This window comes from Cetorhinus maximus, chromosome 22 (assembly GCF_964194155.1).
Source record: "Cetorhinus maximus chromosome 22, sCetMax3.hap1.1, whole genome shotgun sequence".
NCBI lineage: Eukaryota > Metazoa > Chordata > Chondrichthyes > Lamniformes > Cetorhinidae > Cetorhinus > Cetorhinus maximus.
Window position 1 is genome coordinate 17,267,149 of NC_135900.1, and position 27,605 is coordinate 17,294,753.

At 40.0% G+C, this 27,605-nt stretch overlaps 2 protein-coding genes across 4 annotated transcripts in view; one reads left to right on the top strand and one right to left on the bottom strand.

Moving 5' to 3' along the window:
- scaf11 (SR-related CTD-associated factor 11) overlaps window positions 1-27,605 on the top strand; it is a 116,574-nt gene that overhangs the window by 86,000 nt on the left and 2,969 nt on the right. The gene's annotated exons all lie outside the window — the stretch shown is intronic.
- arid2 (AT-rich interactive domain 2) overlaps window positions 4,623-27,605 on the bottom strand; it is a 110,963-nt gene continuing 87,980 nt past the window's right edge. For 2 of the 3 annotated variants that reach the window (XM_078567851.1, XM_078567853.1), the window contains 10 exons: window positions 27,182-27,254; window positions 24,630-24,764; window positions 23,843-24,024; window positions 16,771-19,586; window positions 12,018-12,166; window positions 9,198-9,336; window positions 9,011-9,099; window positions 7,357-7,477; window positions 7,149-7,240; window positions 4,623-6,101 (listed from right to left, as the gene is read on the bottom strand). In XM_078567851.1, coding sequence (XP_078423977.1) covers window positions 5,969-6,101; window positions 7,149-7,240; window positions 7,357-7,477; window positions 9,011-9,099; window positions 9,198-9,336; window positions 12,018-12,166; window positions 16,771-19,586; window positions 23,843-24,024; window positions 24,630-24,764; window positions 27,182-27,254 — 3,929 coding nt within the window. In that variant the 3' untranslated portion in view covers window positions 4,623-5,968. The remainder of the gene's footprint in view (window positions 6,102-7,148; window positions 7,241-7,356; window positions 7,478-9,010; window positions 9,100-9,197; window positions 9,337-12,017; window positions 12,167-16,770; window positions 19,587-23,842; window positions 24,025-24,629; window positions 24,765-27,181; window positions 27,255-27,605) is intronic. The other variant, XM_078567854.1, reaches the window with a different exon arrangement.

Genomic DNA, 27,605 nt, shown 5'->3' on the forward strand with positions numbered 1-27,605 from the left:
GACCTCCCTGTCACTTGCCATTTCAACACTCCACCCTGCTCTCATGCCCACATGTCCGGCCTTGGCTTGCAGCATTGTTCCAGTGAAGCTCAACGCAAACTGGAGGAACAGCACCTCATCTTCCGACTAGGCACTTTACAGCCTTCCGGACTGAATATTGAGTTCAACAATTTTAGATCATGAACTCTCCTCCATCCCCACCCCCTTTCCGATTTTCCCAAAAATTTATATAGATTTTTCTTTTCCCACCTACTTCCATTATTTTTAAATGTATTTCCATCCATTGTTTTATCTCTACCTTTTAGCCTATTTCGATCCCTTCCCCCCACCCCCACTAGGGCTGTCTGTACCTTGCTCGTCCTGCTTTCTAACCTTAATTAGTACATTCCTTTAGATAATATCACCACCTTCAACACCTCTATTGTCCTTTTGTCTGTGACATCTTTTGGATATCTCCACCTATCACTGGCCCTTTATCCAGCTTTTCTTGTCCCCCCCCCCACCCCTAAACCAGCTTATATTTCACCTATTTTTACTTAGTTCTGTTGAAGGGTCATTCAAACTCGAAACGTTAACTGTGCTCCTATCCGCAGATTCTGCCAGACCTGCTGAGTTTTTCCAGGTGTTTTTGTTTTGGATTTCCAGCATCTGCAATTTTTTGCTTTTATTTTAATTTAAAATCAATATTTGATATAAGAACATCTGCACAACCTGGCAATTAGCCAGGATGATTCATCTGTGTTCCAGATAGAAAATGGGGCAGACCTCAGAAGTGCTGAACAAAAACTTGCAGTAAGTCTGCTGTTTTGCACTGAATGATGATAGATGCTCAATTAATCATGAAGTATTTACCTGTATTGTATGCAAGATGTTTTCTAACATGTGGCTAAAAGCCTGTGAATTTATAGTGATATTCCTGGGGATCTAGTGTGGTATACACCCCCATTTATAACATAACTTTTTTTTCCTCAGCTCTGTGGATGCAGTGTTCTCTCTTCAATTCCATTACTGGTCCAAATTCCTTCAGTCCAACTTGCAGCACTAATCACAAATGGCACCTCCTGTCACTAGTGTATTCTCAACCACTCTAGGTTTACATGGTCTTTTGACCAGATCTGTGGGAGTACCTATGCATTGTAATTAATGGCTTCTTGACTTAAGTGGTCACTTTTCTGGCTCTGTGTTAGAAGAGGCAGGGTTCAAACCCTACTCCAGACAGTGAAGACCAGTACTCTGAATTTTTGGTTCATATCTAGTGGAATATTTTTATCCAGTGGATGTGGATGACCCCCAGTCTCATTACACCACTCATGGGAGCCCATAAAACTCTTCCACCATGTGGAAACAACTAACCTATTGGCTGGTATAACAATAGTTCCGCTGTAGAAGAACTGTTCATGTTACTACCTAACAGCCTTTGAATCCTTCTGCTGTAAACTATTCCAAGAATCCATCTTTTTGAGTGTAAATTACAAGAGACACCTGCCCCTACTGGATCCCAACTGCAGGCTGAACTTCATAAGTGCAAAGGGATAAAGAACACTGCAAGGGGACTTCACTGCCATTAAAGTAGACTAAGCTTGCGAACACACAAATGAGTTTCCTTCATGCTTCAGAACTTCACCCCATATGCAAGTTTCAAGATTAACCTATGTGACAGATTCATGCCAAAAAGGGAGTGCTCCAGTTGACCACAACTGCTCACTAACTAGCCTACAGTGGGATTTAACAAGTGTGTTTCATGGGCAGAGCAGGATTAGAGAGCTGGTGATTAATAGCATGGTCAGCAATGTTGAACATGGGCATCTAGATCATGAAGATGGTTGGCATGTTACAAACAGAAGGTATATCCAAAGTCCATATATGAGATTGTAAGCAACAGTTCAGTGTCTATCCTGGTTAGGTTACAATTCTACAGACTAACAACCCTTAAAAAATTTCACCTCATATCAGTCTTAAATGGGAGATCCCATATTTTTAAACTGTGCCCCCTGTTCTAGTCTCTCCCATCAGGAGAAACTGCCTTTTAGCATCCATCCTGTCAAATCCCTTCAGGATCTTATATGTTTCAATAAGATCACCTTTCATTCTTCTAAACATCAATGGGATACAGGCCCAACCTGTCCTCATAAGACAATCCCTTCATCCCAGAAATCACACTCATAAACCTCTGCGCTGCTTCTAATGCAATTACATCCTTTCTTAAATGACACAACTGCAGCAAAACTTCCCTACTTTTATATTCCATCCCATTTGCTTTCCCAATCATTTGCTACACCTGCATACCAATGGTTTGCAATTCATGTTTCAGACAACCAGATCCCTTTGTACTGCATAGTTCTGAGATCTCTCTCCATTTAAATATTATGCTGCTTTTCTATTCTTCCCACCAAAGTGGACAGATTCCTATTCTCCCACATTATACTCCATCTGCCACACTTTGGCCATTTATTTCACCTATCCATATCCCTTTGCAGACTCCTTATTTCCTCTTCACAACTTATTCCTATCTCTGCGATTTCCTACCACACTAGTTCCAAGGCACTCCAGAGCCCTGCAGCTCAAGCATGTAATAAAGTTATTTGATGATCAACTAATGACTATGTTCCTTGGGTTGGGAAGGGATGCAGAACATATGTGGGATTGAGGTTGCTACAAGATTATGCCCTTTGAATATGTCAGAAGGTTGATTATTCTGAACTTCCATCAAGTAGGTCCCCAGTTCCACAAGGCCACTGCTGATGGCTAACTGACAAAACAACCCACCACACTACTAGAACCTAGAAGGCTAGACCTGCCTCGGAGGCTGGCATTTCATGGTCTTAGATTCCAATTATTTTCTGTAAGGCCCATCTAAGTGTACTTTCACACTACCTTCCATCTTTCTATGGAATAGTATTTCAAACTGAATAATGAGCTGTAAGTAGTAGGCATAAATTTAAAATCAAAGGGAAAAAAAGGGAGGTTGGGAGAATTTTTTTCAATAGCAGATTTTGGAATGTCCAAATCAATCAAACAATTCTGGGAGAATAATTCAGAATTTTCAAAAGGGAGGTGGGTGAGACAGTCAGAAATTTGAAAGGGTCTTGTGTGGAAAGGGCACAAGAGTGGGACTACGTGGGTAGCTTTTCAGAGCTAGTGCAGGCAAAATGTGCCAAATTGCTGCCTTTTGAACAATGCAACTTCACTACAAGTATTAACTTACTTCCAAGTTATTTTTCAGTCTGAAATCTACAAGAATATAAACAGTACAAATGCAGATATTTTCCAGATTCTATTTTCCCAGCTGGTCAGGATTTTATATGGTTTTTCACCTCTACCAAAATGCAATACTCTAGATGTATAGGGAGCATCTGTAACATGACCAAAAAAGGCATCATGGCTGCTGCGTCTTTTCCAGTCCAAAACTTCTGTATGTTGATATACGTGAAAAGGTCTCCTGGTCTTTATTAAAATAATGCAATACTTTTAAATTCTAGTATTATAAATTTGAGATAATTTGATGTCTTTATTGACTGACATCTGTTTGCTCATTGACAGGTTTCATAAGTTTTGATTCTTGTCTCACAACTACCCGGATATCACTGTAGTTTAGTACAGGTCCTGATCTCCAAGGAGTGCAATGAGCAGCTTGCAGATTCACACTACCCACCGTCTGCCACATTCCGCCTAATGATGATGGATCTCCACACATATGCAATTACACACAGCACAGCCAGTCAAATAGAAAAGACAAGGTGCAGGTTCTGATGAATGCACAAACCATAGTAAATTACATTTCAGCAATACAATAACACGCCAATCTAAACAGACAGTATTCTGCATGTCAATCACATTTTTATTTGGAGACAACATTCTCCTAGCATTCAAAACATTCAAGCGGTAATTTAGAAAGTTCTTTGGATGAATGGGTGTTTTGTAAATCATGGCTTCGCAATAGAAATGACATTAAAATGCATCCTGTACAGAAACCAAAAAAACGTAGGGGAGGTAAAAGCTAAAGGTCATAAATAATAAGACAGTCAGTAATAAATTCAATGGGGAATCCAGAAGAAGCTTATTTATCCAAAGAGTGGCAAGAATGTGGAACACACTACCACAAGGAGGGCAAGCTAGATAACCATGAGGGAGAAAAGATTAGATGGATATGCTGATAGGGTTAGGAGATGCAGGGAGGCGGTGGCAGGAGCATAAACATAGGCCAATTGGGCAAACTAGCCTGTTTCTGTACAGGTTTGATGTAACACTGTACAGATTAGATATTTGGAGGTTACATCTCAGTTCAAGTTCACCAACCTGACTCCAAATTATACTAAAATTTTCCTGGCAATGAGTGTCCCAAAAAAAACTTTGAATTGACAGTCCACAGGAGCATCTTTGATCAGAAATATCACTCTACCTCCTTAGAGTTGAGCTTCCCATGGCAGAGTACTGTGGAGTCACTGAAACATTGTACTCTTCACCAGTTCCAACAATCAACTCCAGCATGACACCAGCATGAAAGCAATGAAAATGATTCATTCAACGTTGTTTCATCAGTATTGATTATGAACACTGCAGGTTTTTTTAAACACAATGTGTGCAGTATAACATTCGAAATAAATGAGTGCAAACAAAAACAAAAATGTCCAGTCTCTTTTATTTAAAACTATAAACAGTCACCAAAGTAATTAAAGTCATCTAATGTAAAACTTGTATGTTTTTACTGCACATTCTACAGACAAAGCAGGAAATGGGAAAGGAGTGTGTTCCCTCCTCTGGATGCTAATACATCAGGCAATAGGCAGTTATGAAAGATCACATAACACGCCATTCAGGACATAACCTAGAGTCATGAAAAGATTCTGAACAGGAATGTGGTATGGTACAATATTAGAGATGGAAGAACAAACACTAAAATACTGCACTATAATTGGATTGGAAATAAAACGTTATGAATAGCGAAGAAAATACCATACCTGCATCTAATGTAAATATAACAGGGAGAAAAACCTGTATAAAATTCCTTGTATTTAAACTAATTTACAAATACAAAAAATCCTGTACAAGCACCGCGCTTGTACCAAGTGATATCTTTCAGTGGGTCCAAGTTAGGGTAAACCAAAAATACCTTCAATAGTTTTCTTCTACAAAATGACATGAGATATATTATTCCATACTCTTTCAACCAGCAAATGAGTTCTACAAGGTGTATAATACAAAAAAATCAGTTCCACAAAACTGTTTTTAACTTTACAGCATCGGTACCATTGTAGAATTATTTACACAGACTTAAAGAACATTCATCCACTGCAGAGAATATATCACAATTACTTACATTTGACAGGAAACACTAGGGGGAAAAAAGTCCTATATCCTAACAATAATGCTAATATGATACCACAAGCTGTGTTTCCAGTGATTGCAGTGGCATGAAAGTTGGTTAATTTTATTCACAAATATTTACAATTGATCATGTGATAATAAATAAGTGAAAATATATTGGCTCAAGTATGAAAAAAAAGCTACTGATTTCTAAACAGGAAAGCACATCACTAGAAATAAGCTGCGACCTCGTGGATGGCAGAGATTACATCCAGTGTGTCAATTTCTGTTCTATTAAACCCAGCTTAATCACTAATTAGGAAATATAAAAATGTGCTCATATGGGGTACAGGTAAAAATAGTTAATGCTATTATTCTAACTGTGTAGCCTCTCAGTTTTAGTATTTACTATTTCCAAACTTTTTTAAAAATGGTACTGGATTTTGAACAGACAGTTGGTACTCCTATTAAAAGCTGGTCAACAACAGACTCCGTTTGCAGTCAGAATGAAAAGCTTCTGTGCATCATGAAAAAAAAGATTAAAACAAAACTATGTCCACAATAGCCTTTTCTTGTGAAGACTTGTTCGTTCTTCCGAAACCGGTAACGGGGCATTTTAGAATACTGTACACACTGGCCACGTACGTCATCTCAACGCACCATTTCAAAGTTTATTTTCTGGTTGTTGCAATTGCTCTAGACGCACCAGTTCGAAAAGGCATTTGGCAAGTGTGCTGGAAGCTTCCATGTTACTAAGGGCTAGTACAGACAATTGGCTCTCGTGCCGCTTTAGCAATCTGCAGGGAAAACAAAGCACAAATCCAATGGTTTTAAACACTTCTCCACTTTTTGGCCAGGCTGATTCAACTGTCAATAAAATGCAGTGCTGTTATGCCAATAAGAAAATGTATGATTGTGTTAGCCTGAAATCCTTTGAATTAGTGTTCCCATGGAAAACTCGGCTCCATATTAAATAGTTACCTATTGAAGTTGTACTTCAAAACTGGAAGAATAATATCCACAATTTGGTCCCTCATTCTAATTATATGCAGGACATTGATAAAAGCCCCCCATCTTCAGTCCATGCATCAAGTAGCCTTAACTGTTTATAGGCTACTGATGCTCTCTGTTCACCAAATTCTTCAGCTTTATTACCAGGCTAGATATACTGAACAATCATATTGTTCATGCTTCCAGACTTTTGATATGCCTCAGGAAATGACAAGGTGCTCAAGTGATCTCCCACCCAGGTATGGTCTTCCCTCAAATCAGAGAGCAATGAGTCATATAGCACCACAACATCAGGCATGCCAGAGTGGCCTAGATACAAACTACAACTTATTAAGTGCACTTCTCCCCAGACTACTGAGCTCCTCCCTATACATACTCCAAAGTGCTGAGAACTAAGCTACGTCCCACTCCAAGTATCCATCCTCTCTGGCTTTGTCTCTAAGTGATCAAATTAAAATTCCTTGTCCTTTACAAATCGTCCACAGAGTTGCATCATCCTAATTTGGAAAGCCCCACTATAATCCCAGCCCACGTATAGTCCCCTAGCTCTGGCCTCTTAAAGCTCCTCGCCAAGCGCTTCTCACTTTACGACAGACAAGTTTCTCTCTCCACCTCAAAATTCTGGTCTCCTAATGCTCCTACTACTGCTTGGTGTGTTCTCTGCTATGTAAATATAAGTTATTGCAACTGTGAATTCCCAAGTAACCTGATATTCCAAGTTTATGAGACCAAACGGCTGGACCCCTCTACTTCTCGCCAGGACACTGACAATTATGACTTATTGTCTATAATAGATTCGCGCTTACAAGTGAAGAAACAAAAATTCTTATTACCTGCGACCACAATCTGAATACTTAGCAACATTTTTTAAAATTAAGGCAGCTGTTAACCGGATGTGTTTTGTTATTGGACCTTCCTTTTCGTCCTAGGAAAAAGAATTGAGAAAATTAGGTTGGTTTTGGCAAAGAAAATACGCCAGACAGTAGGAAACACTTTCCTCTAACTGTTTAAATCAAACTTAACATAATTTATTTAGCTCACCATATAGTCTCTAAATGCAAGATTCCTTGACCCTCTCCGCAATGCCACTAGAGCAGCACTAGGATGATTCACAATCGTCTTCTGTGCTTTAGGAATGGAAGTAACTCCAGCAGGTGACTGCCTGTAGAAATAATAAAAGATTAACCAGGCGAATGTGAATCATATCAAATATCTGCATCATCCACCATCACCTTCCCACACACCACCCCCCCTCAATCCCATGACAAACCAAAAGCTATGCACTCAAGGAGAATGAATGAAAAGGTTTACTTTTAAAAATCAGCTTAAAACAACTTGCATTTATATAGCCTTTTGAGAGATAACTATCCCAAAGAGCTTCACAGTGGTATAATCAGACAAAAATATGCACTGTGACAAAGGAAGAGATTTTAGGAAGGGTGGCCAAATGCTTGAACAAAGAGATAGGCTTTAAGGAGAGCCTTAAAGGAGGAGAGCGCGAACAGGGTTTTAGCAAGGGAATTCTGGAGCATAAAGCCTAGACAACTGAAGGCATGGCTAACAATAGTGAAGCAAACAATGGGGAATGCACAAAAGGTCAGAATCAAAGTTTGGGTTGAAGTGGTTGGGGTGCAGTGGGTGTATGGCTTAAGGCATTACAGAGGTAGGGAAGGGAAAGCCATGAAAGGATTTAAAGGTGAAAAGGAGAATTTTGATTATTTTTTTTTTTAAAAAGTGTTTGAGCATCAGAAGCCAATGTAGATCAGTTATGAATAGGTTAGAATACAGCAATAGAATACATGGTGGAAGCTGAGCTCTTGTTTTTGGATAATATAACTAAGCGGCAGCATAGAGATGGGGAAAAGGAGTGGCGGGGATGGGGGAAGAGCAGCCATTGATAGAGATGCTCTGGTTCAGATTGGATAGGCAAGAGTGGATTCAAGGAAGGGCAGTCTTACTGGACAGCGAAGGGAAGCTTTTGAAGGTGGATGTTGTGGGTCGACTGTGTCAAAAGCAGTTGCAAAGAGGTCTGATATGAAGGAGTAATACACCATAATCACAGTCACAGAGGATGTAATTTGTGACTTTTGTTAGGATCATTTCAGTGCTGCGGCAGCATGAAAACCTGGCCAGAGAACTTCAAACATGGAGGTGTTAGAAAGATGAGCAGAGATTTCAGAGATTCAAGGGCTTAAAAGAAAATTGAGGATTGAGATGGGGCAGTAGGGTGATGCTTTTTTGAGAAAGCAATTATGTCAGTTTTGAAAGAGAGATGTACAGGATGAGGCCACTTCCAACATCAGCTCACATGGTGATCAGGTTGAGAATTGCAAGAGTTTAGTGGAAATAGGTCAAGGAGCAGGAGGTGGGTCTCACGGAAAAGATGCACTTGGAGGGGACATGAGGAGAGATAGGAGAAAAACTGAAGGCAGACATAGGTTCAGGGCTGGGACAGGACAGTCGAGGGCGCAGTTTAGCTTGATAGGTAAGGGAAACATGGGGAAGCAGCAGAGGAGGATGCTTGTTAAGCCACTCAATTATAAAATATCATAAGGCCTGAACTAACTTCATTGTAGGCTGACTAAAATTCAATAATTTAGTATCCCAATTATCTGTTTCAGTAGAGCAACATATCTACCTGTATGCTAAACTCTTTAAATTTCCCTTATTTAAACATTAGTGCTTTTTTCCTTACTTATTCAAAGTTTGTTGGTTTCCATTTTGTGCTTGCTCTTCAAGCTTCTTCAATCCTGTAAGGAGTGCTTCTTTTGTGCAGTGTTTATCCTAGTTAAAATATAAAACCAAAGCATCACAGTATTACCTTTACCAAAACAAAAGCAAAGAAACAAGCTGCCACTTCACAAACTTTTGCAGTTCCTTACCTGTAGGTGAGTAATGAAGGAGAATCTCTGCCGTGGAAAGTGTTCACAGGCCTCCCACATACATGCCCCTGGATACACATCTTTCCCTCCATGCTCAGTTGCTGCATGGTAGTACACCTGAGATGGCGAATCAAACCATCTAAAATTTGAAAGGAAAATACTTTAGTTTTCCCAATTTCAATTCCAGTGTTGTTTATTTGTACTTAACTGCTAGTTCTTAGTCAGGCCAATTGAGTCCACCAGCAGACGAGGACCACCAATTCTGCCCCAACAAAGGATTCCTCCAAAAGTAGCTTCCTAAAGCACCACCGCTGTCAGCATCTCCTCATTTTGTAACTTTCTACCCCACTCTAGATTTTATCTTGCTCATTCTTTTCACCTATTTGAGGTCAACATTAGCATGCAGTAGTTCTGCACAGAAATTCCTTTCTTATATTTGCTTGTTAACCTAAGAAAAAATGCACTTATCTGTGAAAGGAAAAAGTAGTGACAATTGGGTAAAAAAAAAGCTAGTAAAAGACTAAAAATAATTTTAAAAATTAATAAACAATACAAAGAATTGAATGTATTCCTAAATTCAAAGTAGTAATGTATCTATAGATTAAGTATATACCCCACTGTGACTGAGGGCCTTAAATTCCATCCAGTCATAGTCAGAGAATCATCTGCGATTGGCTTTTCTTCCTGTTCCCACACTGTTACCTCTACCAAAGATCTATCCTTGCACCCTCCCCTCCTATTTCTCATCTACATGCTACCCCTTATCAACATTGTCCAAAGGCACATGGTCAAGTTTCATCTGTATGCTGATATCTAACTGTACCTTACCACCACCTCACTCAACTCCTCGATATGCCACACCAATTGTCTGGCATCCATGAACAGAAATTTCCTCCAACCAAATATTGGGAAGACTGAAGCCAGTGTCTTTGGTCCTCGACACAAGCAACGTTCCCTAGTCACTGACTCCATCCCTCTCTCTGGTCACTTTCAGAGGTTGAACTAGACTTTTTGAAACCTTGGCTGAGTTTACCCCAAATAGGAGTTTCCCAACAACACACTTACTCCATCATCGAGATCATCTACTTCCACCTCTGTAACACCACCAACCTCATCTGCTTTTTATTAACTCTGGTCTTGGCTGTTTTAATGCTCTCCTGATCAGCCTCCTATCTTCCACCCTCCATAAACATAAACACATTCAAATATGCTACCCATATCCAACTGTGCACCAAGTCCTATTCACCGATCAACCATGTTTGCTGACTTACATTGGCTCTTAGGCCGGCAACACACTCATCTTTGTTTTCAAATCTGTCCATGGCCTTGCCCCTCCACATCTCCATAAACTTCTCCAGCTCTCTCCAATTCCGGTCTCTTGGGCATCCCAATTTTAATTGTTTTACCTTTGACAGTCATGCCTTCAACTGCCTGCACCCTAGGCTCTGGAATTCCCTCCATAAGTCTCTCAGCTCTCTTCCTCTATTGAGGTGTTCCATAAAATCTACCTCTTCTCAATATGTCCTCATGGCTCTCAGAGTAATCTTTTATTCAATAACCATTCCTGTAAAGCGCACTGGGAAATTCAGCATTTATATAGTATCCTTAAAATAGCAAGTATCTGTTACAGCGGTACTAAATTTAAAATTATGACAAGCCTTTCTTAAAGACATTTTCAGCTTTCAACTTACTGGATTTTACAACACATTACATCTGCAAAAACTACTATATAAAATACTAATGGAATTATGCCTAGAATTAACGTAAAAAATGTTAATTCAGTTTTGTCTAAGATTACGAAAACCTGATTAGTTCAGAGTTTGGTGCATAAGCAAAACCTGCTCTCTCTTCAAATTTACATAATGTTCTGTAAATGAATATGATTCAACTTACACATTTGAATGTTTCCAATATCAACGGAAAACAGATAGACTTGCACCATCTCAAGACCTCCCAAAGCGCTTACAGCCAATGAAATATTTTGAAGTCGTCTCTGTTGCAATGTAGATTTCCCACCATTGCAGTAATTTTAATTTTTCTTTGTAACAAACTATGTTTAATATGTTGTCATAAAAGAATAGTTTTATTTGCTTCATAAAAATAAAGCAGCCTTACAATTTGTACCTATCCACATCTTGCTTTCATTTCAATCTCTGAAAAGAGCAGCACAAATGACAGCATGTGCGGAAGGCACAATGTCTAGTTCAGACAAAATAGAATCCTACTGTAATAACAAAAGCAAAATACTGCGGATGCTGGAAATCTGAAATAAAAACAGAAAATGCTGGAAAAACTCAGCAGGTCTGACAGCATCTGTGGAGAGAGAAACCAACTTAGCATTTCAAGTCCGTATGGCCCTTCTTCAGAATTCTGTTATGCCTTCCTACGATTATATATTGGGCAATTCAGGCACACACTTTAGTGTAAGACAATTAGACTGCTTTACTGGATTGTGTGAGCATATGAAAAATTGAATTTGAATATAAAATTAAGATAAGCACTGGGAATTGAACACGAAGCAGATAAAAAAGTTCTCTTTGAGCCACACACTGGGAAGTGATACAGTACCAGGACACATTGTCCAAAAAGGAAGCAAAACCAGGTGGCACGTCTCCTCAGACCATAGAGCTGTAGGACCTCATGAGCAAACTAACTAGCCATCCTAGTTTTATATTGCATCAAACAGGGAGTGGCTCAACAGGGTGTGGCTCAAAAGTATCATTCTAAAGGGATACAGGAAATCAAAACCATAGTTCAGACCTATCTTCAATACAGAAGTAATTTTTCAGAATCATTGTTTAATTAGCAAAAGTGATTCACCTTCTGCATCCTTGCCACAGGCACATGAAATTCTGTCCTGGTTTTCTTGTTAGCTCGCCATGTTGATGTGATGATAGAACTTGATGTTGAAGAGGCTGAGAATTGATCTGGGCGGCTATTGGTGCTGATGAAACTGCTAAAGGAGCAGACTGCAGGAATATTTGTCACAAGTAAATCAATACAGACACTCTTCCAGGAAAAATAACTGAAAAATATTCATATCCTTGCACATTAATACTACTGAGATCTGCAGTTATGACGAGCTTCGATGAAGGTTCAATAAAACATACTTAGCTAAGACGATCAAAGGTTTTTTTTTGCACTATGGCAACTTAATGGTTCAAGACTGAGATGCTGTCATGAGTTTGAAGGCATCAGGCCAGGTTTTGTTGGGAGTGGGGTACCTCATGGTAATTTTGGTTTAAAATGTGTTGCCCATAAAGTTACTGCAAGTGCTCAATAATAACAGGTTACTTTGAGCAAAATCTTGCCCGTCATCACCTAACGCGACAGTAATTTATGCTCTTGGTAGAACTTAATCATCATTAAGTTCAAGTAAAAATAAAAGGTGTGGTAGGATAAAGTGCATCTATTTTATTCACCATATCTTGTCCAATCATATGCACCATCTGCAAAGTAATTTAATACTTCTAAATATCATAAGAAATGCCGTCGTGCTCTTGCTGGTTACGACACTTCAAGATTCTAAAGGTCACAAGTAGATTTGAATGCAACATTACAGCTAATATGAAATTGAGTTCAAGATTAGTTCATTAAATAAATATTAAATGTTGTTTTCATTAAGATTAACCTTAACATTACTGACCACTCCTAAATGTAAAAACATTGTCGTGCATACAGAACCTACTGGAGAACATGATAAAATGTAGCAATAAAACATGACTAACGTAATCATAAAACACTGCAGCAAGTTCCATTTCTCACCATCAATTGATTCTGTTCCATTCATTTAAATGAGACAAAAATACAGCTAACCCCAGCTGTGGGCAAATTTTAAAACAAAAATATAAAGTACATCTCCATTGACTGAGCAAAGCTATTCAGTCAGTATGTGGACAATACAGATTTAAAAAAACAGCATTTGCTGAGTTAGCTGGTCTTAGTAGCGATCATAGTACAGGTGGTAAAACAAGGAGAGAAAAATTGACCAGGGGCAGAAATTTTCGCTCAGCATGCGGGTGCGCGCCCGACCTGCTTGAACGTGAAATGGCGAATGTTGACATCGGCTTCAGCTGACGTCAACGCGCAGTTGCGCGATAGTTCGGTTGGAAGTAAGGCCATTAAGTTATCAATTAACTTAAATTTTCCACTGCCCGTCCAACCTAACAGTTGGCGGGCAGGCAAAAAGGCCAAGTGGCCTTTGCATTTTTTTGGAAACCTCATCCACAGGCAGGATGAGGTTTCCAAAAGCAAATAAAAATAAAAACTTTAATTTTTCATTAATAACACGTCCCTGTTCATGTGAGAGTCACATGAGGGAACATGTTTCATTACATTTTGTTTCATATCTCTTCATCTCCCTGAGGCAGCTCCATGCCTCAGGGAGATTATGAAGCATTTACTCGCTTTCATGCTCGACCCGCTCACAGTCCTCCGTCCCCGCCCCCACCCCCACCCTGTGCACAGGCAGCGCTCAGCACTGCCACTCATGTTTCACGTTGGGCAAGGCCTTAATTGGCTCACCAGCATGAAATCGCGGTCCGGTGTCGATTGCGGGTGGTTTCCCAACTGCCCCCGCCCACCAGCCAAGGACAAAAGTCTGCCCCAGATGTTCAATTCCTTAGCACTGTTCAGTGGTGCCTGTTGGAAGTGCGGTGAAAGAGCCTGATGTGCTCAAGAGGTTAAAAATTGGTCTTCTGGGTTTCTGCTGGCAGTGTTGTTAATACTGTTAAAAGGAACAGACTGCAGAAATATTTGTCATGTGCAAATCATATTGGATGAGCCTAGCTGAGGAAATAACTTTGCTATATCTACTGTATCAATTTTTTCCCCCATTTTAAATAGCTGACTTAGATCACCTCTCAACTTTCTAAACAAGGCAATACATGCCACGTTTATGCAACTTGTCCTCATGACTTGATCCTTTAAGTCTCGACATATTTCTAGTGAATCTGTACCGGATGTCCTCCAAGGACAATAAGTTTTGCCTGAGGTGTAGTGTCCAGGGGTTAATGCAATACTCGAGATACAGTCTGACCAAGGCATTGTACAGCAGAAGCAAAACGTCATCAGTTTTGCATTCTAGACCCCTTGATAAAAAGAAAATATTCCCATTACCTGTTTGATTATTTTGTACCAGTGTACCAGCTTTTAGTGATTTGTACACCTGTACATCAAATTCTCTTTGCTCCTCCACCATTCTTAATCATTTGCTATTAAGAAAATATTCTGATTTAACTTTATTGGATCCAAATTGGGGGACCTCACACTCCTCCACAGTGAATTCCATGTGTTCGAGTTTTGTTTACTCACTTATTCGGTTTATGTCCCGTTATTACTTGTGTCGAAGGGAGCAGAAAGTAACTGAGCCTCCTTAATTAGTGTCACCAGCAAACTTATAAACGGAACTCTCACCTCCTTTATCCAAGTCATCAATATACATAACAAATGGAGAACTTAGTACAGATCCCAGGGGAACACCATTTGTCACTACCTACCAATCAGAGTATATTCCTTTTATCCCTACTCCAACCTTCCAACTAATTATCAATCCATATCACAAGGTTACCTCCAATTCTGTTCTAATTTTTGTTAATAATCTCACGTAGGTAATCTTACTTTACCAATTGCCTTTAGGATGTCCAAACAGACACATGCATTCCTTTGTCCTGCATATGACTGACCTTAAATACTCAACTGAATTAGTCAAACATGATCTACCTTTCAGAAATCCATGCAAATCTTTGATCAGCTCAGACTTGTTCAAGTGCTCAGTCACACTGTAACCCTAGCGATAGATTCCAGTTATAACTTTCCCAAAACTGACATTAAATGAGTGCTTTCATGAATTAATGACAAAGCATCATAATTCCTAGACATAACTCACGCCCCAAGGTCTCTGGAGCTTTAAAAAAAAATCAGAAAATGTAGCAAAGTTATCTTGAAAATTGAAGATCAAATTTTTCAAATCTGTAAACCTCTAGACGAGTCAAAGTGAACACCACTGAACAAAACAAAGCCTAGCCAAGTGCAGAATTTAAAGTAACAGACAAAAGAATATGATGTGCATATATGGGTCTGGATTTAATGGTCAGAAGTGAAATGACGACTCGCGTGATCTCTGTGGTGTGGATTCCCCCTTCTCTGGCTTCAGTTTGAATTTGGCATCAAGTCAAAGGGATCAGCAGGCATTCAGCAAGTTATGTCATCAAGCAGAGTAAGCAGCATCTTAATGGACAGCAAAGCAGGAAGTAAAACGCACCATTTTTTTCAATTCTAATTAAAATTTTAGAGCAAAAATTAATGATTGGGACACACACATGGGATTAAAGGTAGAAGCTGAAATACAAAACAAATTGTAAAAAAAAAATTTTTAATGTGATTTTTTTCACGGAGAAATTTGACACTCCACAAATAGAAAATTAGTTTCTCAGGACAGTGAGGCTGTTAAGCAGAAATTATGAATTGAGTACGCTGTTAAAAACCCAGTTACGCCTCATTCAAAAATATGCAAACTTTTCAAGCATTTTTATAGCAAGAGTAAGAATACAAAGGGCAACTTCTCATCAGTTGAGTGATTTCTACTTGATTGCAGTCCAGGGAACTTCAATAGTGCATCCAATAGGGAAAGCATATAATCACCAACAGGAACTTTTGGATTACTTCATGTGTGGACTCCAGAAGTTGCCATCAGCTTCAGAGGAGTAATGATAGCAAATAATAACAGTTTCTACAGTTATTACTACTGCAAAATCTGGGCTATTGTTTTTGCTGCAGAGTAGTTGGAGGAAAGTACAATGAAAATGCAATGGCTACTTGAACCTACTTGCAAATCCTTTTTTTTTGAAAAAAATGGCATTAAGACCACACACACACACACACACACGCTGCATGATGTCAATATTCTAAAAGACTTGCAAGAAAGTGATCTAGCAAGCAGCAGTGGGAAATACTTTAAATAATTTGCCTGAGTAAAACAAATCTTGGAATTGCCACCAGAAATCGAAGCACTTCAGACCTTGGATAACTTTCTAACAGTTTCCCTCTAAATCTGCCCAATGTTAACTCTTGAACAAACACCTACTTGGCAGACTTTGAGTGAGAAGAAATCTGGCACAGCAAAGAACAAGAGTTTAGAATAAGCTCTGATAGCAGAAGTCAGTAGACACAGTGAGAAATCAAGAATATGGAGTGGAAAACCTGCTGTAACATTATTTTCTGAACAATCATAAATCGCCTTTTTTGGCTTTAAAGCTATTCAATGCAAAATGATACAAGACAAACGTCTGGAATCTTGACATCCACAAGTTATTCTCAAACCATCAATACTCTTTTCAAGCTTTATGGTACACAGCAATTTTTTAGTTCTTTAGTAAACTGTAAATGTTACAAAATAATATTAATGTAAAACCAGTCAACAAACTGCAAAGTCAACAAACCTGATTCTGAAGCAAAATATCAGTATCAAAACGGAAATTTTACAAGGAACTTCAATCATTTTTAAATTACAATTTTATGAAAGTAGTAAATTAAACAGAAATTAGCTATACTGCGTATTTAATTACTTGCTTACCTGATTAACTATGCCATGTGAAAGAACAGGCAGATGCTGATTTTGCTGTGTTACATTGTCCATAGCTACTTTGGCTATAGAACTGGAATCAGATCCTACTGGCACAGCCACCATTGTTGAACTGCAGCCAGCCTTGTTAGGGTCACTGATGGTAACAATCCTTACTCCCACTTTATTTGGTATTCCTGATACATTATCTTTGCATTCAGCTGACCTTTTTAAAAGCTGACAATCAGTTGAACCATTGGTTGTTGGAGTCTGATAAAGTTGGACTGAATGTATAGCTACAGGTCCAGGTTGGTGTGGAGCTGGAGAGTAATGCACCTGGGGAGCGTTAGAAAGCGAAGACTGCACAGAAACAACTGAACTTGGACATTGCTGAAGCTGAGGCATCGCTGAGCCTATGCCAGCTGTTATAGGTCCATTGGATAATCCTGAGTTTGTACCACTGATCTGGTCAACAGAGCTTGAAACGACTGTACAGCTAGCACTAGAATTTCCTATCGAAACAGGTCCATTATGCACTTTGGTCAATTGACCACTTTTGGCAGTGTTTTGCTGATTACAGTCCATATTGCCCCATTGCTCCTGTGCAGCTACGTCACCATTTTCCACATGGTTGGAAGCTCTATGATTTGGAATGTTTTTGCTTAAGTGTGAACCATCTCCTTTTTCAAAATCACAGATCCCATTAACCATGGGTATTTTCAAAAGATCTTTTTTAATTTCCTGCATTCCTGTATGCTCTACATTCAGCTTCCCATTGGTTACATTTTGACTTACTCCTGTCAAAGGTCCATTTGAGGCCAGTGTGCACTGGATGGGCTCAGACTGAGCTATCCCTGAGTTAGATGGAGGTAGATGTGAATTATCATGTCTTTTCCCGTTTACAAGTTTTGTTGTCTGCGTTTCGCTTTCCTTTAAACCGCCATTTGGTGTAGCTCCCTCTGAACAGGAAGGATTCTCCATAATTTCAATTTTACGTTCATGCAGATGTAAATCTGTTGTATCTTTTGCTTCTTCCTCCTTCTGGCAAATAATTTTGTCACCTGTGAATGCAATTCCAGATTCTGAGCTTTTTACCTGTCCACTCTGTGATGTCAAGATAGGTGGAGATGTTTGTACTTGGAGGCCAACTCCTGCTTGTGACCCAGTGACAGCAATTCCTGCAGGGGCAATGATCTGCGTCCCACTGCCATGACTCCCAGCTGCTGCAGTAAAGGTGCTATTTGGCACAACAGTAATGGTAACCTGGTTGCCAGCTGTTCCCTGGAGAAGAGCAGCAGTGTTACTAGCAGAGATCAACTGACCTGGTAAAATCTGCATATGAGGAATGGGCACTGTCTGCACTGACCCCTGTGAATGGATGGGACCTTGGACAAGCTGCACATTTTGCTGGCCAACTACTAACTGTTGACCTTGAGCTTGAACTCCAAAATTACTTGCCTGATTGTGAGTCACTTGATAGACCACCTGAGGACTAGGAGCTCTAGTATTGGAAGGGGGAGGCATTTGAGGAGCAGGCAATATAAGTTTACCACCTGGAGTAGGGGGTCCTCTTTTTGGAAGAAGTAATTGTTTTATTAAGCTAGAATCCCCAGAGGGAGGTTGACTAGCTCCAGTACCTGTCTGTTGAGACTGAAGTTGCATCTGGAACTGCTTTTGGGGAAGCTGTTGCTGCTGTTGCTGCCGTTTCACAGATAGCATCTTACTCACTGTTTGAGGCCCTTGCATTTGAGGGGTGGAAGGTTGAGTAACCAACCCCACTTGTACCTGCGTGTTGTTGACAGGTACAGGAGACGGCGAGGACGAAGGGGTCACATTTGCCTTCCCAGCCAAATGAATAGTTTGGCCAGCCTGAATAGCAGCTGGATTTGTCAACAATATCTGATGAATGGCAGGGGCAAAACTCTGTCCCTGTTGAGCTGGCTGACTAACAATCACACGTACACTTTGCTGGGGTTGCTGTTGCATTATGGTAGGCTGAACTTGCTGAGGTGGCATTCCTGCTGGTTTTGGTGCTATATTCTGGAAACACATCCTGGGAGCTGGAGGGCTTTGAACACCGGCAATTGCAACCACTTGACCTGTTGAGACTTGAAAGTTTTGCACGGCGGCACCAGATACAACAGTGGGACTCGGGGTGGAGGAATAGTGCTGAGGTGCCAACAGAACAGTGTCTTGCTGGTTATTTGTTTTTGGCTGGTGACGTGGTGCCTGTACAGAGTGGGATACTGCACCCGATAACAGCTGTCCTTGGGAAACAGTGACAGTGGTGGCTGGTATACTTTGAACTCTGCCAATTGCTGCATGGCTGTGAGAGACAGCCTGCTGTATCACAGTAACAGTTGTCGTTGCAGACGTATTCACCTGATTAGAAGATACTGTTGGTAAGGAGAGCTGGTGACCAGGAAGCTGCTGCTGAAAGAACTGTGGATGGTGAAGCACTTGCTGAGAAGTCGTCATTGTAACTGATGGCTGTGTTGTCGTTGTGGCATGGTTTTGGATCACTGTTCCCTGTGGTATGCTGGTTCCAGTTAATGAATGTGGAACTGAAACCGCAGGATGAGTGCTAAAAGTTGGAGACTGGACAACTGTACACCTCACTGCTTCGCTAGCGATTGGAGTTCTGCTTTGTACAAGAGTCACTGCAGCATTTTGGTGTGGTTGTGCCAGGACATTTTGGTCTTGTGGCATCTTGGTAACATTCTGAACTGGAACACTTTGTTGAAATGTGTAGGTCATCTGAGATCCTGGCTGACCAGTAGAAAGGTTACCTGCAGGCATCCTTTGAAAGTGATTTACCACTGTCTGTGCTGAAATCAGAAAAAATAAGATAAGCACAATGGATACAACTGTGGTCCTTCCAGCTGAGTCTCAACTTTCAGCACAGCCTTTATAGATTACAATCCTTTCATAGTTCAGTTTAGTTTATTCAAGAATAACACAGCTTCATTATTTTTAGTATAGACCAAACATGCAACATCAGAGAGTAGAGATTCACAGAGAACAGGTCTTCTTTCAGAAATGTTATATTCTCTGAAGTTACTTATCACATGATATTCATCATTCACCCACCCTACCCAACACCCCACATTAATCAGTTCCTAAATAACCATGCAAACATAACGTGAAATGTGTTAAGGATAAATGTCATCCCAAACATGACCATAGATTTATTTACCAGTACTTTCAATGAGGTACAACGATGATACAATCAGCGAATTATATAATACAAAAACTGCTGCAGCCATCAATAAGTATTTTGTTAACATCCTGTGACAGCAGCAAAAATCAAAAATATTAATTTTTTTTCTGAACATGAAATCTCAATGTAATCAATGGGCTTTCTGATGCATACATTCAAGTAGCTCCACTCAGCCATAAATCTATGTTACTTTCCACGCATACCCCCACACTCCCATCCCCAATTCCCTAAGGATTCAGTGCATTGACTAGGTTCTGACTGTGAGTACCTAAATCTTTGGAACAACACTTTTTCTGCCAAAAGAAAACGTCAAAGATTTGCTAGAATGAATCCTGTACAGGTTTATGCAAAGCGCAGTGAAACCATAGAATTTAGCTTGATCATTTAAGGTAGCCTACCAAAAGCTTGTAAACTTCAGATAGATTGTCTACCTGGCTGCGAAAGACATTTTACATCAAAGGACATGTGCAGAATTTTGCTCTGTAACAACACTCAGAAAACATGTGGCGCTGGCAGCCCTGAATCCTTGAAGCAGGTGGTGGCATATGTTCATCTGCAGGCAGGATCTATGAATGAAGAATCCAGGATTCGGCAATCCCTGTCCAACAGTTCAGGAATTTCACCTGGCAGAAGCCTTTTCACTCGCAACACATCTTTGTCAACCAGTTTATTTTGGAAGTCACTGATGCATTTGGCTAAAATTGTGTTGCATATCCCTCAACAGTCCTGTAGGATAATGGCAAGGTAAATAAGTTGAGAAAATGGCCTCTGGAAAATCTGCAGAGGCTCAATGTTAAGGCACTTGGAAGCTAGACCACCGTGCCCTAGAGCCTATGGGCACTATGGGTCTAACATGGGTTTGGCTCCAAGGGAATACCCAACTTCTCAAGAACCCTCATTTCCTGAGGTTTGCATAGTGAGAGGAGGGTCCTCATTACTACCATTTCCAGGTTAAGGAGGAATTTTAAAAAAACAGCCATGTTTCCCATCTTTGATCACTAACCAGCGAAATCTGGATTTCAAATGTGAATACAAGATAAGAATCATGCTTGGTTGTGATGTCATCCACAGAACAGCAGCATGTTAAGTTTCATACATGAAACCCAGACATTTGGGTCACATGCTGGAGAGTGTCAACCAGCTATAAATTGAAAAAAAATCCATCTCCTCATCAAATAATTCCTCGATCTGTGGGCAGAATTTTGCCGTCGTGAGCAGGGGGCGGGGCCCACTCGCCGACGCGTAAAATGACACGGGATGACGTCGGGGGCAATCCCCGACATCATCCCACCCCATTTAAATTTTCAAGTAGACGGGGGCACAGCAAACTCAGCTGTGCACCCGCCAACCTGTCAATGGCCAATTGAGGCCATTGTCAGGATCATTTAAACAATTAAAGGACCTGCCCGTCCAACCTTTAAGGCCAGGAGCCCCGGCGGCAAATAGAAAAAACATGAAACCTCATCCACTGGCGGGATGAGGTTTCATGCAGGGTTTTAAAAAGTTTAATAAAGTTTTACTGTAATTTATGAACATGTCCCATCTCATGTGTCATTGTCACATGAGGGAGACATGTTAAGGATTTTTTTTTCTATTTTTTTAATCTTTTTAAAAGTGTCGACGATCTCCCTGAGGCAGCACTTATCCTCAGGGAGATGTGCGCTCTTCTGTGCGCATGTGCGAAAGAGCGCACTCTCGCTTTTGGGGAATCTTCCTCTCCTCCCCCCCCCCCCCAACACAGGGAGCGCATAGTGCTTCCTGCCTGGCATCACGCTGGGCGGGCCTTAATTGGCCCGCCCATGTGAAAAGGCAGCAGGGCCCGCTTCTCCAGTGGGGATCGGCTCCCCGCCCGCCGGAGATTGGGTCGGGCCCGCCCGCCCGACAGGCAGAAAATTCTGCCCTCTGTGTCAGTAACCTTTTAAAATCCCTATCATGTTAATGAGGGGAGAGCAATATTTGTGAATGTTGTCATTAAAATGAAATCCTTACAGTTATGTCAGAAGCACAACTGTAAAATAAGTTACACACTCGTGTCATTTTCTAGGGGCTGGAGTAGGTGTTTGGCTCTGCAAGCTGCTCTGCCATTCAATAAGAACCTGGCTGGTCTTCTATCTTAACTCCATCCTCCTGCGCCATCCCCATATATCTTGATTTCCTTAGTACCTAAAAATCCTTCAATTTCCGTCTTAAATATACTCAAATGATTGTGCATCCAAAGCTCCCTCTGGTAGAGAATTCCAACGATTTACAACCCTTTGAGTGAAGAAATTTCTCCTTAGTCCTAAATAGCTGACTCCTAGTTCTAGATTTCCCAGTCAGGGAAACATCCTCCCAGCATCTGCCCTGTCAAGCTCCTTAAAAGAATTTTATATGTTCCAATGAGATCACCTCTTATTCGTCTAAACTCGAGGGAATATAAGCCTAGTCTATTCAATCTCTCCTCACAGGACAATGTCATCATCCCAAGAACCAGTGTAGTGAACCTCCAATGCATTCCCTCCAAGGCAAGTATATCCTTCCCTAGGTAAGGTAGACCAAAACAGTACACAGTGCTACAGGGTGTGAGTTCACCAAGGCCCTATGTAATTCTTATAAAACTTCTTTACTGTCATACTCTAATCCCTTTGTAAAAAAGGCTACATCATTTTGTAATAAATGCTAACATACCATTTGCTTTCTTAGTTGCTTGTTGTATCGGAATACTAACTTTGTGATTCGTGTACAAAGACACACAGGTTCCCTCTGAACACCAGTATTTTGCAGTCACTCACCATTTAAAAAGTATTGCACTTTTCTACCAAAATGGGTAACTTCACACTCCCCCAAACTGTACTTGCTCACTCAATCAACCTGCTGTACAGCTTACAAAGTTCACTTCTTCTTCTTATCGTGTCCACGAACAGTCTATACATGGCCCAGCCAGAACCGGACACATTTTTGCGCCTTGTTGTTGAATTTGGCAAGATCTGCAATAGTGCAGGGTTCCTCTAGCGATAGGCATTGTAGGTGATGTTGCATAGTCTGTGGCTCAGTTCCACATTCACAAGTTGTCGGGTTGGTTGTATATCCCCATTTCCTTAGTGACATCTTTGAACGACCTACACCAATCCTAAGTCTGTTAAAGCACTTCCAGGTTGCCCAGTTGCAATTAGCTCCTGGGGGACAGGCTTTCATCTGGTAGAATTTCCATCGCTGGGGGTTGTTCGAGACTGGCGAGCCGGTCTTTCCACAAGGCGATGCAGGCTTCAGATGGGGTTGCACAGCAAGTAGTGTATACAAAGTTCACTAAAAAAGTATCAGCAGCCAACTTGGATAGATTACACTCTGTCCCTCTTAACTAAGTTATTAATACAGATTGTAAATAACTGAGGCCCAAGCATTGATCCTTGCTGTACCCCACTAATTACAGCCTGTCAACCCAAAAATGATCTGTTTATTCCTGCTGTTTTCAAAGCAATTCTCAATCCATGCCAACATATTAACCTCAATTCCACGGGCCTTAATTTGTGCAATAACCTCATTACTGAATGCTTTTTGGAAATCCAAATACTACACCCACTGGTTCCCCTTCATCTATCCTGCTAGTTATAGCCTCCCCCGTTTTTTGAATAGTAGGGTTCAATTTGCTACCTTCCAGTCCATGGGGACCATCCTAAAAGCTAGGGAATTCCAGAAGATCAAAACCAATGCTTCTGTGTAGACATCTCTTAAATCTCTGAGTCAGGATTTTCCAACTCTTAGTCCCATTAATTTCTCTGTATTATTTATTCAAAATGTCTGTAGGAATACCTGAATGTAGTATTTTTCTGATTGATCTGATATATTAAGTATTCAGCCATTTATTTTCATGAATAAGCAACTTACCTGAGGAAGGTGAATTCTGTGTTAGCTCTGCCGTAACGGAGGGAACAGCTGGTGATTGCTGGTAGTGTGTCTGCATGGGAAGTGGTGTAGCCCTTCTCTGGATCCCTACTATGTGTATTTGTGCTTGCCCACTATTATTGGGATCTTCTATTCGTTTTACTGAATGGGTTGGAAATAGAGTCCTTGCATACAAGACAAAAGAAAACATGTCAAATTCTGTAAGCAACCAATTCAATGTTCTAACCAAAACTATTCAGACTAAACAATGTTACTGTTGCTTCATAGATTGGTAATTGGGCATTTCTGGATGCTGTGACAGATTACTTCCCAATCTATTTTTTTTGCACAGGCATGTATTAAAAGCATAACATAGGCAACTATAGCAAGGGGCAGGTAGGGTTTTCAACATAAGCTTGATTACTGAGCAGGGGATGCCATGTTTCCTCGTGGGAAAAACAGAAATGTCAGAGAAGACTGTCTTCCCAAAAGCTATTGTGCACTTGTTCAAGATCTTTTTAGAACTGGCATTGACAGAAGCCATGCACTAAGCTGCCTGCCAGCACATGGAGAGTCAACTGGTAAATAACAGGAACAAGTCTTACAATCTTCTTTTTATTATTCTCAGGCTGAGAGTCTCATTGACAATGCCAACATTTTGTTGCCCACCTCTAGCTGCCCTTGAGAAGCTGTTGGTAGGCTTTTATTCCATACCCTCCTAAAAAGCACTAACAATGTCAACGGTGAAGGGAGTAAAAACTATTTTTCACCTTCAATTAGTTTGACTTACTTGAGGCATTTGTTAAATCCTGTTGATGTCAGAATTCCACCCCGAGCTAATTTACTGCACACAGAAAGATATTCAGAATACAGATCCACTCGTGAGACGGAGCCTTCCGAGGAGGTCTCAAAATATGCATTTAACCTGAATAAGCAAGAGACCGAATTTCAGAAAGAATTTTACAGACTTAGAATATGGTGCCTTGCATAATTCAACTGTGGCAGTGAGCAGAGCTCAGAAAAATTCATTCCAACAGTAATTACTTTCTTAACTTGCTGCAGTTTCATTAGTGTTACCAGAGTTAAGTGGTTAAAGAAACCATTTCATTTAGGCTCTGTAACTTTGGCAATTATACTACAAAAGCTTTAATCTTTCAATTAAATTTTCTGAATAAACTCAATTTAAGAAACAGAAAAAAGGTCCTTTCAGTATTCAAGTAGTTTTAACAATTCACTGCTAATAATTAATATTTCATACTCTATCCACTTCTAGGAAGGCTATTTTTGAACTACTGAGTGCTGATGACCTTTGGACAGTTAGGCAGCAATACAGAAATATATTTAGTAAGCACTTATATTCCAATACACATCTTAGCCTACTGGCAACAATAAATTAAGACAAAATCCAATGTTAGCTGAAATAATGAGTGGAAATTAACTAAGTATGTAGCTAATTATGACAGACTCAACTAAATGTCAAACAGAAGTGGCTAGACTCTCTTGCTGGGGATGGTCTTTGCATGGAATTTTGTATCCTTAAGAGCAAAATAAGGGTAAGCCATTAGCAAACAGCATATAGCTCACTGCAAGGTGGGATGTATATTGCAGCACCATACATAGCAAAATTAGCCAAAGGGTATTGTGAAGACTCATTCTAAGTGTTTTGTAGCCTCATCCTGGATCTTACTCATGTTCCCACTGAACTTACCTTGCAGGCTGCTATATAGAGAAACTGACTAATTTGCCAAGTATTCGGAATTAGTCATTCGATTTGACAGCTTCCGAGAATCTTGTCCTTTGGCAGTTCTGTCCTGTGTTGCAATGCCATCTTCCTTCTACAGAAAATACTTGTCTACAGACTGTGACTAATGACTATGGCCATTGCCTGAATAAGCTTCATGGTAACTTTTACTGATACCAACTTTTAACTGCCAGATTTTAAAAATGGAATTCAAATTCTCCAACTCCCACAAACTTCCCTTCTTAGTCCAAACCCCTAGATTACTAGTCCAGTAACTTAGCCACTGTAACCCTGAGTTAAATGGTGTAATCATGAAAGCAAAATACTGCTGGTGCTGGAAATCTGAAATAAAAAACAGTAAGTGCTGGAAATACTCAGTAGGTCCAGCAGCATCTGCGGAGAGAGAAATAGAGCTAATGTTTTGAGTTGAATATGACATCATAGAATAAGGTGGTTCTAGAATGAAAGACATCACAAAGTGAAGCGAAAAGGGATTATTTCAAGTGCTATAACGGGCAACAGCGTGGGAGAAAAGTGTCAGTCATTTTTAAACTGGTATTAACTTGAGAAAAATATGCATTGCTTGAGCTCAATGGTTTTGTAATTCTTCAGCTCAAAATGATGGCGATGTTCAAGTAAACAATATTAGTAATAACGTTACTCAAATATCAAGATTTGCTTAATTACTGTAGTACATTAACCCACCCATTTGGAATATCCAAGCAAGCAAAATGACAAATACAAATTCTACTTATCCCATAATTAATTTCTTTCTCCTTTTTCATTCCTTCTGTGCTATTCTATTTTAAGTTTAATTGTTTTACTTAATCTGGCTGTTTAATTTCTCTACATCACATTTATCTGAAAAAAAAAATTCTGCTTCCTTCTGGCTCCATTTTTTTGGAGATGCGAGCAACTTGTAAAAATAACTTGGGTTGGATGGGCTAAAAAATGGCCGAAAAGACCAGCAATTCATTAAAAGCCAAAAAATTAAACTGGCCATTATGTCTTCAGCATTCCAATTGTTGACATGACATTACCTATCAAAATAGAAAGGAAATGCCAACATAAAAACAAAAACTTTAGTGATGTCTTAGAGAAAAAGAGCATATCCATGATGTGCAAAGAACTAACATATAATAACCTCTGTGCTTCAGTACTGCATGCATATTTTACAGATTGTTATGCTAAAAACACAATTTGAGTTGCATTGATCCGGAGGGTTTTTTTTTTTAAAAGAATAAATTTTGGTCAATCTCAAGTGTACCATCAAGGTTAAGGATCTTAGCCGTATGAAATTAACCCATTCCCATATCTAGCATCCAATATCAGAATAAAGCATACCAAGATTTTTACGACAATCAACGATAGTTTCACGGTTGACATTACTAAGACTGGCTTTCAATTCCAGATTTACTAATTAACTCGATTTAAATTTCACTGGTTGCCATGGTGGGATTTGAACCTGGGTGCCCAGAATATTAGCTAGGCCTCTGGATCACTAGTCCAGTGACATTAACACTGCCCTACCATCTCTCACAATTACTACAGTTAAAATATATAATAATTATACTGCATTTTCCTTGGCCATTTATACTTACCATTGGCAGCCAAACTTTTCACTGTCAACTTCTATTCCTGCTGGCGTTACTAATGCGGAGCCAACTCTCGCTGCTGTACAAGTGAGTAAGAACAAAAGATCAATGATATGGTGTTGGGGTGGGGGAGACGGGGGGAAAGGGTGGAGAAGGAATACCATAATATATAAAGAAGTCATGTGGGACAGACAGTTTTTGTTCTGCACAATAACTTAAACATTTGTTCTATATATAGTTATAGATTTTACGCTTGTACTTCCAACTAGAAAATAAAAGGGAAATTAGGCCTCATTGTAAGTTCTGTTCTCCAAACACGACTTTGCATATAAACACTTGGGTTTACCTGATTGTATGCATGTTGGTAGATATTTTCAAATGTACCCACATGCTCTTATGTGACCTTCTGCATAGTAAGTGGCGCTCCCTC